General features: G+C 34.9%; 2 protein-coding genes across 3 annotated transcripts in view; both read left to right on the top strand.

The window, feature by feature from the left end:
• The window catches only part of LOC123536344 (uncharacterized), a 377,622-nt gene that overhangs the window by 15,491 nt on the left and 349,327 nt on the right, over window positions 1–12,804 (top strand). The gene's annotated exons all lie outside the window — the stretch shown is intronic.
• The window catches only part of LOC123535771 (membrane-associated tyrosine- and threonine-specific cdc2-inhibitory kinase-like), a 45,122-nt gene continuing 34,116 nt past the window's right edge, over window positions 1,799–12,804 (top strand). The window contains exons 1-2 of one of the 2 annotated variants that reach the window (XM_053528486.1): window positions 1,799–2,069; window positions 12,464–12,599. In XM_053528486.1, coding sequence (XP_053384461.1) covers window positions 1,986–2,069; window positions 12,464–12,599 — 220 coding nt within the window. In that variant the 5' untranslated portion in view covers window positions 1,799–1,985. The remainder of the gene's footprint in view (window positions 2,070–12,463; window positions 12,600–12,804) is intronic. The other variant, XM_053528487.1, reaches the window with a different exon arrangement.

Genomic DNA, 12,804 nt, shown 5'->3' on the forward strand with positions numbered 1-12,804 from the left:
TTTTCTTACCAACTGCTATTGATTGAAATTTATCAGGATTTGTTTGCATCTTATTAAAATTAAACTAATCTATGAGGGTATTATTTTCATTTTGAAAAGTATGGATTATGTTGTCAAAATCTGGTGAATGGAAAGATAGGGTTTTATCATTTGTATAGTTTTATAATGTGCTTTCTTTTTTCTATGAAGTAGAAAATATCACTTACAAAGATGTTATATAGCAAAGGTCATAATATAGAGCCCTGGGGCACCCCCTTATTTATTTTGGCCCACGAACTGACAATGTTTCCAATTTTTATTTGTTGTTTTCTGTTTCTAAGATATGACTGCAGGAGAGTGGATGCAGACCCTGACAAGCCGTATGCCGCTAACTTTGAATGAAAGAAGTATATCGTGTGGAAGGCAGACAAAGGCCTTAGGTAAATCCATTAATATTGCTGCTACGTATTCATTGTTGTCAAGAGCCTGTCTCCAGTCCTCTGGACAGCAGTCTAAGAAGAGTTGTCTGGCAGCCATGACCTTTTCTAAATGCACACAGAAAGTTATCAAAAATGATTTCAAAATGTGCAGTAAGTTGCTCTTCTAGCACTTTTTCAAAGATTTTAGATGGTAGTGGTAAAATACTAACAGGCCTATAATTTGATTTTGCTAAAGCATTATACTTCTTAAATGGGGCCGGGGGGGGGGGGGGGGACTTAAGCTTGCTTAAGCCTATCAGGAAATATGCCGGTTGTTATTGAATAATTTATTAAATATGTAATGGGTTTCAAGAGAGAAGATTGATCATACTTCAATAGTTTAACTGAAATTTTATCAGCACCTGTAGCTTTTTTACTTTTTAATTTATCTATTATTTTTGACACTGTCTTTTGGCTAGTATACACAAATTAAAAATTATTTTGCTGGAATTGTTTATCTTTTTTTCTGAACTGGGGTGATTTTCAGAATCAAAGTTATAGTCCTTACCAATAGACTCTGCTACATTAGTGAAAAAAATATACTAGCTTCAGCCACATCTTGCTTATCAAAAATAATTTTATCATCTTCATTTAAAATAATTTTGATTTGTGAAAAAGTTTCCTTCTTAGACAGATAAGGTTTAACAGTACTCCAAAAATCTGCAGATTCGCTGCTCCCGAAAATACTTGTTTAAAACTTTTTTCTTTTATTTATTAACAAGATTTCTACTCTGTCTATATTTTCCCAATTTTTTTAATTTCTGTATTTTAAGTACTTGTTATAATGCATTTTATTGTTGTAAATGGCTTTTCTCAGTTCTTTATTCGTGTTTGCAAATTGATTAGATTTCATGTACATCTGTTTAATAGGAGCGTGATTATCAATAATTTCCCTAACATCAGATTCAAAATTTTCATAGACTGAGTTATATTTACTCCACTTTCAGCAAGCTCCTCTGGTGTTTGTACGTCAATACTTGAGAGATCATTGTTAAAATTCTCAACATTATTTTTTTTCAAACTGCGATAATGAATCTTCTGCTTTTCTACTTTACGTGTGCATGTTATTATTTATAACAGTACAGATCATATTATGACAGTCACTTATGTGTACACATTATATTATGTAAAGTTATATATGTATTGTGTTTTATTTTAAACCTAATGCACAATACTATTGAAACGCCATAAACAATATGTCACAAATGTTCATAATTTTTTCAGAAAGATCTTTGGGTCTCAAGGGTACACCTCTATTAGAGGACCAGTCTGAATTAAGGACCGCAGAAATTAAAATATCCGATCTGCTATCAAAATATTGGCCAATCATATCCATCGTTACAAATGAAAACAAAAAGACCGCGAAACATTTCCCGTGGAAATTTGTTTATTCTTTTACGCATTATTTTACTTTAATGTTATCCATTAGTGACCATTTTCAAGTACTGACATTGGAAGCTAAGTCTTCTTATATTCAAGCAAATTATGAAGGTTTTCGTTCTACCAAAATTTCTGTGGTAAGGCACAATGGCAGCGTTTCAAAGTCCACGACCAACGCCACACTTTTTTCCGGAGGTCCAGACTTTCTCTACTAAAAAGGCAAGATTTTGCGTGTGTATTCACCGTACTTATGTAACCTGTAACTATAGCTTTTTGCCTATATTCTGTGCCCATCAACTTTGGTAGGAGTGACGTTGTGTCACAAAAAAAGCCTAGGGCTAGGCTATCTGCACGGAGGTGCCGATAATTTTCCTTACCGACAGAACAGTTGTGCCAATAATTTATTTTCTTTATTCGCATGACAGTCATGCAGATTATTTTCATTATTCCCATTCCACCAGTTTTAGTCAGAGCAGACTAATACATGAAAAAAGGTAAATAATGGTGTAATAATGTTACGCGCATATAGCCAATCTGCGCATTTGGTAAATCGCGCAGCGCAAATAACCAATTTATTATCTGCGCAACGATTTGTAAATCGGGCAACCTTACATATTTCTTATATGCGCAGGGTAACTGTCTTGCGCGTTTGGTAAATGAGTCTGCGCTTTTAACATATGGATGATATCTCCCGATAAGATTGAATATCATTAGAGGGTTAGACTTGTAGGCCTACATAAAACTGTTTAATTTTAAAACTGACGGTGATCAGGCACGCATAAAGGTGTGAATTGACTGTGCTTAATTTGTAAAGAACAAGAAAAACATATTTTAAAAGTAAATTAGCGTATTTATGCGGTAATTTCATTGAGATGCTCACATCCCTGGTAGTTTATGGACTAAAAATTTCTGTTGACGAGGGTATTAAGAGTCATTTGTCATATGTGTTAAAAAACTTAAAAATGATACAAAATATCCAAAGTTTATTTAATAACACAAGTTTTTTTCTTTATGTTTTTTTCTTTACTTTTTTAACTTTTAAACGCCGTAGCCTGTGCGGAATGTCGATCCAGCGCTAATATCAAAACCTGAAATGACACCGGTATTTCAAATATATATTGATCATTTCTTACAGATCGTATTGATATTTTTAATGTTTTGTAGTATAAAAGAGTAATTTTCGCCAGAACGTGAACGAATTTTTGTTGCTGCGCAAGATGTGCCCTGCGCTGATAGAAAATCTGGAAATTACTCTGATAATATGAATAACTGCCATAAACCATGCTAACTTTTAAATTGTTTAACAATAACAGACTGATATTGCAAATCTTGGTGTTAAAAATGTGTCATAAATTTATTTCAACATCAGTAAATTCATGGGAGTCGGTCCCTAGGTTTCAATATCTGCTGTATGATACAATATGCAATAAAACTCAAACATGCGTGAAGGTGTGATTTCCTTAGGATAGCCACATCGTCCTCTCTATTCTTTTTATAACTAAGGTATTTTTACTTCATTCGATCACACGCAGTCATTTTATACCGGATGTAGAACATAAAGGATCCGAGACTTACATAAAAGACTGAATTGCCACACACTTACCACAATTCACCATATCGCTTTTTTCATCATATTGAAATTCTTTTTTAACAACGTGAGCATATCTCTTGACATGGTCAAGATTAAAAATAAATCAAAAATAAGCAGAATTAAAAGACGATTCTTACAGATCATTTATACTTAAATCATTTTTTATTTTTTTATAGTGAGACAGATAGAATAACCAGCGTTCGACACTAACTTTTTTGCCAGGTATCCCGAAGGAATACCTGCTGGGAAATTTAGGAATCCCTGCTGAAAATTAGGAGTCCCTGATAACAAAATGTGGTAAGAACATGAAAAAACTAAAATCTAACAAACACAACTGTTTACAGTACTACATGTATTTTATGTCCCCTTTATTTCCATTTTACATCAATGACAACAAAAGCTTGTATGACTTTTGCTGTAAAAGAATAATGTCATTTCTGTCCAAGTCCTCTTCCCCCTCATCTTCACTACCATCGCACTCCTCTGCCATTTGTTGTAGTTCGTCTAAATGTATGCCGCCTAGTTCATTCCCCCTTATAACCCCCTTATTTGTAATCATGTTTTTAATATAAAAAAAAATTCCGAAAAGTCTCCCTTAAATAAAAAAAATTTAAAAAAAAAATGTTCCAACCTACCTACCCTAATTTTTTCAGCATGTTACCAGATACAAAGATTTTTTAGGCCTTATTAATGCAACTCCCACAGACTTTATCTAAAACTAGTACATTGGTCATAACAGATTTTCTTAAACATTTCATATTTTAGTTGTTTTATTTTGCACATTGCCTAAAAGTGGGTGGGGTTTAGTGTTTGCATGCTTTTATTATCAGCAAATTCTTCTAAATAAGAGCTGCTTTGGCAACAGTGATCATATTTTTCGTAAATGCAGACGTTTTATTGGCTTTTTATTTTAGTTTGTACTTGAAAAATCTTGTAAGAAATAATAAAAATGTTCGAAAATGTCGGTCTAGAAAACGAGTGACAAATACGAAAAACAAAAGTAACAGTTAAAGTTCTTGAAAAGATAACTGTTTTAACTTTATTTTCCATCATACCACGTATAATTTCTGCTTATTTAATTTGTTTTGCCCAAACAAAGCCTCGGCAATTATGATAATAAATTTGTTATAGACCGTAACGGCCGACCGGCTCATGTAATCGTATCGAGCACACAAAAAAATGGTACAAACACGATAATCTAAGGCTGCATTGTTTATCAATTAACTTGTAAACATTGATCAATAAACACCTTTGATAATGACAAGGCAAATTGTACTAAATACAAACCGCGAGATAAGCACGTGTCATTTGGCGCGTGGCGTGACTGACATCTGTCGGTAGCTAATTAACATACGACGCTCCGCCTACTGCCATATTTCCGCTTGTGCCGGCGAACAATATTGAAATTCACTGGGATTTTGATTGACAGGGGGCAGAACTATCGAACTTGGAACGCATCTAAGTAAATTTCCGCGAGTCAAGCCGACGCACGTTCCGTAATTTATGCGGATAAAATACGAGTTTTTCGCGGGTCAAAACCCAGGAGCTCGGGTCAACTGAACGCCCTGGCTTAGCAAAAGACCGATGTTTGAGCGAACAAGACTGGGGAATTTCATTGTTTAGAATCATATTTTATCTGAAAATCAAGAGTCCCGACGGAACACCGAAATTGTGAACTTTAGGATCCCTTGCGGATTTTTGGTGTCCTCGGGATCCCGGGACACCGTTAGTGTCGAACGCTGATAACTAATAAGTTTCGTCAAAATGTGAACGAAATTTTACATTTACATTTTGTAGGTGCGCAAGATGTGTGTCCTGCGTTAATAGAACTCTGAAAATTACTCCAATAACTTGAATATCTTTTATAAACCATTTTAACTTTTACTTCGTTTTTCGATTACGATCTAAAATGTAGCTTTTGAAAATCTGAATATAATGTTTCATCCGTAGCCTGCGCGGGATGTTGTTCCTGCGCTGATAGCAAATTCTGAACTGACGCCGATATTTCAAACATATTTCAATTCTAAAAGATACTATTTATGTAACTTCATAAAAAATGTTTTCGGAGTAGAAAAAAAATAGAAAGAAGCGTGATTTCCGTCATAACGAAAACGAAATATTACATTTGTTATCTGCGCAAGATGTGTTTGCCCTGAGCTAATAAAAAATCTGGAAATAATCCTGATAACTTGGATATCTTTCATAAACCATACTAACTTTATCATTGTTTTGTGATTACAGGCTGAAATTGTAGCTTTTGCCAAATGAATATTTTGTTACATATGTATCCTGCGCGGGATGTCGGTCCTGCGCTAATAGCAAATCCTGAAATGACGTCGAAATTTCAAACATTTCATTTCTAAAAGATACTATTTATGTAACAACTTCAAAAAATGTTTTCAGAGTAGAAAATAATTAGAAAGAAAAGGGGTTTTTGTCATAACGAGAACGAAATATTACATTTGTTATCTGCGCAAGATGTGTTAATCTGGAAATAATCCTGATAACTTGGATATCTTTCATAAACCATGCTAACTTTATCATTGTTTTGTGACTACAGGCTGTAATTGTAGCTTTTGCCAAATGAATATTTTGTTACATCTGTAATGATCTTGCGCGGGATGTCGGCCCTGTGCTAATAAAAAATCTGGAAATGATCCTGATTACTTGAATATCTTTCATAAAACGTGCTAAATTTAATTTTGTTTTATGGTTACAGACTAAAGTTGTAGGTTTTGCAAAGACAAATGTAATTTTTATTCTGTAACCCGCGCGGGATGTCAGTTCTGCGTTAATAGCAAATCCTGAATTCAAATATATTTAATTTATAAAACATATCATTTCTGTACCTTTTAAAAATGTAGTAGAAATAGATAGAAACAAGAGTGATTTCCATCATAACGAAAACGAAAAATTATTATGTTTTAATTTATCTGTGCAAGACGTATGTCCTGCGCTAATAGAATGTATATCTTGTGCAGCTACAAAATATAAAATTTCGTTTACGTTTTGATGAAAATTAGGCCTACTTTCTATTCAATCGATTCTGTACTATAAAATAATAATAATGATAATATAGATAAGATCTGTAAGAATTTTCTTTTAATTCTGTGACTTTTTTATTTCATCTTTTATCTTAGACATGTTGAGAGATATGCGTCCGTTGGTAAAAAGAATATTATTGTGAAATTTCAAGATATTTCAATATAATAAAAAACGATATTTTGCTAAGTGTGTGCTCGGGTGAAGTAGAAAATTATAAAAATAGCCTAAAACATACCAGAGGACGACGTGTGCAAGCTGGAGGAAATCACACCTTCACGCATGTTTGGGTTTTATTGCATCTTGTATAAGATCGGAGGTATTGAAACCTGGTGACCGGCTGCCGTGAATTTACTAATGTAGAAACAAATTTATGACACATATAGTTTAAGTACCAAGATATTCAGCATTTGACATCTATATTTATTAATAAATTGACCAACTGAATGATTTATCAAACACGAAATGCAAACTTCTGATATATAAAGTTACATTTGTTATTTGCGCTGCGCATTTGGCAAATCGCGCAGATTAAATTTATCCTGCGCAACGATTGGTAAATCGTTGCGCATATAACCAACGTACAAAAATTTGTTATATGTGCTGCGCGTTTGGTAAATAGCGCAGATTGGTTATTTGCGCTCAACAATAACACGCTTCAGTGGATATCTTCAGAAAGTCCTTGTAAAGCAGAGTTCATCACAGAGAAACGAAGTTCTTTCAGGTGTACCTTGAGGGGGAACAGTGTTAGGACCCCACTTATTCCTGGTATACAACAATGATCTTCCTGCTGTTTGTCAGTTGTCTCGAGCCAACCTGTTTGCTGATGATACGCTACTGTATAAACACATCTGCAACAATGAAGATGTAACCAAGCTCCAAGAGTATCTTTCAGCTCTGGAAGCCTGGGAGTCCAAGTGGCAAATTAGCTTCCACCCTGATAAATGTACTGTGCTGAGGATTACAACAAACAAACGTCACTGTTGGGAGACCAGCTACTACCTCTATAGTGTCTCCAAGTTATCGACAGGGCCAAGTACCTTGACGTAACACTCAGCAACAACCTTCAATGGGAGAAGCACCAGCAACAGCAACAGCAGCCAAGGCGTCACGTACACACCTGCAGGGCACTAGTTTGGCCATTTTTGGGGCCGAATATGGGTACCATTCCCCTCCTAAAATAATATGTTTTTTTCCCCTTTCTCAGCAGTCAGGGGTGTAACTGTTTAAAGTTATCGCAGTTTATAACCCATTTGAGTTATTGCTTATACTTTCATAACTTGTTTCAGTTATCATAAAATATTATAAAGCCCTCCTGTGCCAATTCCGTATTTTGAATGTGACTAATGCTATTATTACCTGAATACTTGATGTTTTATCTTTCCAGCTCTGCAGTAAAAAATTTTACGCAAGGCTGATAAAGTTTTATGCAAGAGTTTTAAAGCTATAAAACTCTTAACATCCCATTATGCTTATCAGGTCATGATCAGACTAAAAGAGAATTTGATTAACCACAGTTTGCTACTAATTTCACTATAAAGGTCACTTTGTGAGAAGAGCAAAAAGACTTTTATTGAGTAACTTACCCGAGTTAACAATATTTTATAACTAATACAGGTTATAAAATGCTTGAAAAAGTAACTGAAATAGGTTACATAACTTAAAACAGTTACACCCCTGACTGCTCAGAAGAAAATTCTCCTGATGATAGGGTGTTTGACACAAATAGATATGAACTCTTTCTTTTAATATTATATAGTGCCTCTAAGGAAGATTACTGTTGCAATATAGTCACATCAGTCAGGAATGATTGAAAACAGTATTAATAAGTGTGAAAAGTAGTTACATATACATGGCTTAAACTTCCCCTTTTCGTCTTAAAATGTCAAAAAAATTCTCCTTCCTGAGGGTATGGGTACCTGTCCCCAAAAGTTGTCTAGTGCCCTGACCTGAGAGATTGCAGCAAAGCGGTCTGCAACACCACCTACAAATCAATGTTGCGACCCACAATGGAATATGCTGCAGCTTCCTGGGATCCTTACTAAGCTGAAGATGTCATCCGTCGTGACAAAGTCCATCGTAGTGCCGCCAGATACACGTGTAACAACTGCACTGACAAGACTCCGGGATGCCTCACAGCAATGGTTAATGGACTTGGCTGAGAACCTCTTCAAGAGCGCCGATTGACCATGCTCTTCAAGATCTCCCACAACTTAGTGGACATCCCAGATTGTCAGAGGCAGCAATTAACAGCAGAACCAGGGGTTCCAGGAGGCTATTTCTCCCATACACGAACTTTACTATGTATAAGCAGTCCTTTCCCAGAACGATACAGGACTGGAACTGCTTGCCAACCACGGTCACGGACATCACAGACATCGAGGCCTTCAAGTCTGCTCTCCATGCCTCGGTAGTAGTATATAGTCAACTTCTGACTGTTGTAACTCTTGCCCCAACCCAACTGTGGACAAAATCTGTAATAACTTGTGTGTTGGCAAAATATTTGATAAAATTACCCTGCCAATGTCTTAATTTTAAATTGCAGCATTTGTTAATGTCTTACTCATGAAATTATTTTAAACGTATCGGGGGTCAAATACGTTTTACACTTTCACGTGAAGCGCTTTATCAAGTCGGGTGCCATATCGCGAAATTAGAATTAACTCCCTTGGTAAAAATGAAGGTCACATGCATCCGAAACATGATGGATTTAAAAGTAAACAACGACAAGAAAAATTATTTCTGTTTGAAATAATATTGAAAAAGAGAAGGTTACTAAATTAATAGGAAATAACAGCAACACAATCTCGTTTATTCATTTATTCCCTTAATACCGCGAAAATAGCAACAAACAGGCTACAATCGGTTACTTTCGGCAATCATCATTTCTATTAATCCGTGCAAGCGTCTTATAGAAATAGATTAATATCAGCAACAACAACAGTAAAAACATGTGGTTGAACGAGTGTTTAGTTTGATGAAAAGGCCCTATGTACGGCTTAATAAGTTGACCTAGCCAAGAGTCACTGGACAGTCTGATGAGGATATATATCCACAGACAAAGTCATCAGTCACTTTCACCAGCACAACTTGCCAGGATTGTTGACAGTTTCAAGAATATGAAAGTCTGTGAAATTGATCTGTAAACTATCTTATCACACTGAGTTACAGTTAATTAAACATAGAAATCAGTAATTGTGTTCATATTGGCTTTAACAGGTATGGATATTAAAATTTGTACTTTTTCCCAATTTTGGCAAAAATGCTGCAAAAAGTCTCAATCCCACTGGTATGGGTCACATTCCCAAATAGTGAGAAAAACCCTGACTGATCACATACAATGACTTGGAGCCTATTCTTGAATGTCCTAAAATTTGTACATTTTGACCTTAATCAATATAAAGTTTATCGTGTTAATGTGCAGATTTGTTGGAAAATTACCATCTTTTTGCATATAAACATATAACAACTAGCCTTAATTGATAATTTTAAAAACTCTGATCCCATTCACTACATTTTTTCAGCACGCTGCCATATTTGAATTATGATGCCAGTGATTTTTTTGCGCCAATTTGACTCCGAAATTCGGTGTCTTCCCAACTGACAAAAATGGTCAAAATTTCCAAAAACGAGATGATTTTTCCCAATTAGATTGATTTCTTGTGAAAGTTGAACTAAAACGATGCAAATAATCATAAAAATTCCGACTCTAATTATGGTTTATTCGCAGAATTTTGTTGCCAACTCGAAGCGCGTTGTTTACATAAAACATGTCACGGCAGAGTACGGCATTTAGTATGACTTTCATCTAGGGTTGGATATCGTTAAGGACGAAGCGGTCCGATACCGATACCGATACCAACGAAACGATACGGTATTTTTAACGATACCGATACCGATACCAAGCTTTGAAGTACATCACATAAGTAATGATTTGGTTAGTATTAAATACACCCTTTTAAGTAGTTATACAGGAAAATTTGCTTTGATATATAAACATTTTAAGTCTGTTAATTTGGTGTTGTCCTAGAACTATGAGAGAGTAAAAAAAAATAAACATATCTTACAAACTAGTTTTCCAAAATAAAAAGAAACAGAGTAGATACGTCGCTCACTGTGCAATTTAAATCTAGGACTCACTGGCTGTGGTAATGCTTGCTCAGCACTGACGAGAACTGTTAAATTCAACACTTACTAAAATAACCCTCAAAACGCTTGAAACAACCAACAATAACGTATTTCTATTAGTTCGCGAAAACCGATGACTTGTTTACGTAGGTTATAGCTTAGTTTCGTAACTTTTTATTCAAATCATTTTTGTTTTCATTTGTTTTGATAGAATATGACAAACAGCAAAAAATGTCGTATATTTTGCAATTAAGTATGATTTACTTAGTTTAAAACGGTAGGAAAAGATGTTTTTATAATAATATTTAGCATACGAAATTATTCGCAAGGCCAGCTCTCCATGTTACTCGGAGCGGTGTCACAGTAAACAATATCGATCGCGTTATTGCTGTGTTTCAAATACTATTTGCTTATTTTCTGCTTTCTTTTGCCGCGGATTTGGTAATTATTTTGTTTATTTACTTTTATGGAAATACCGAAATCGGAACCGGTTCTTTACGAAACGGTATATACCGGTACTTTTCGAAGTGATTATTCGGTACGGTACCGATACCGGGAACCGGTATCCAACCCTACTTTCATCACAGTCGCTAAAGGCTTTTTCGTGCGTCAAAATGAGTCGGAAAAAAATTGTTAGAAACACGTAAATTATCGAAAAATGTCGCATAATTCCAAATATTATAATAAGAAAATAAAACTTAAACACGTCATCGGTACTCTGGACATTCGAACATCTTTTGGTAAAGTTAAAGAGAAATTAAATTCAAATTAAACGTTAGAAAAGCAAAGTGATCTGTCCAAAAAATCTGAGTCCCCACAAAATGACCCTCAGAAATCAACAAAAGCTCATGGTGACCCTAAGCTATCTGAGCCATCAGATCCTGTGACATCAGAAAACAACCTGTCTGTCCTGTCTGTTCAACCTCAGTGCATATTTGAATGAAATAAATTTACCTTAAAATAAAACTTTTCAAAATTATTTCTATATTAAGGTTTGTTAATTTTTCCCAATTTTGAAGTTTATCGCGCTAAAAATTCCCAATTGAAAAGGCATGGGCTTTTGCCAAAAGAAGTAAAAAAATCACTGGATGCAAAAGTTACGACTATTTTATAATGCATATATATAAAGTTTTTGTGGAAAACTGCATGATTTAAAAGAAATTTTCTGAGGGGAAGTGGCCTATTAACGGCCCCTGTTATGAAGGAAAATTAAAAACCCTGCGTTAGCATGCCATCCTATTGTTTTAGCATCCTATTCTTTTCAGTCTTTGGTGTCATAATTACCTTCTTATTTCTAATTTCAGTTGATTAATGTATCATACTGATATCACATGATATATTTTGCAGATTTTATGGTTTGTAAAGTGTTGGTACATATCAAAAACCAACTTTCTTAGAAAATGTTCACACCCTTGGCCTTTGTCCCCATGACATAATAAAATTTTTGGTCAATATGTTACTGTTAAAATTCAGTATCTGATCAAATTTTCAGCAATATCGTATCCATTACAAAATAAACAAAATTTTGCTCATGTCAATGGGTTCGTCAATGCCTCAGTTGGTAAGTCTTTTGATTTCTGATCATTAACTATGAGAATGCTTGGTCTTGCATGATCAAACTTAATGGCATGATTGTCTGTGGTCAGAAAATGACCCTTGTTGTATTCTGGGTCAAAAGTCCATTCATTTTCTATATGATTTAGGTTTATTAGAACAATAATTATTTTTAAGAATGACCCACTGCTGTTAATTTCACCAGCAAGCATTATAGTTAAAACTGGCTTAAGCTCTAATTTCAAGCAATACCCTCGAGGGTTTACAGCCGGTATATATTGATATAATGAATATCAACTGTGTTTTACAGGCCAGAGGAACACCAAGAGATCAGCTTCCTCCTAGACCACCTGTGAAGAGTGCCCCACCAGTGAGTCGCATATTTCCTCATAGACCAGTGACCAGAGCACAGATTGTCTCATTCAGAAGTTCAAAGACGAATGATTGTATCTTTTAGAAGGAACAACAAAACTGGAAAATGAAACAAAGTTTTTTTTTATATCACGGAGTTAGTTGACGCTTGTATATTGAATTAGCCAAGTGTTTTTAGTCTTAGAATTATTCTGGAAAAAATGGCTGACTGAGGGCTTTGGTCACTTTTCCCTAGGTGTACACTATGTAGTGGAACCTCAAAAAGATCCTTGCCAGAAA

Source organism: Mercenaria mercenaria, chromosome 17 (assembly GCF_021730395.1).
Source record: "Mercenaria mercenaria strain notata chromosome 17, MADL_Memer_1, whole genome shotgun sequence".
Taxonomy (NCBI): domain Eukaryota; kingdom Metazoa; phylum Mollusca; class Bivalvia; order Venerida; family Veneridae; genus Mercenaria; species Mercenaria mercenaria.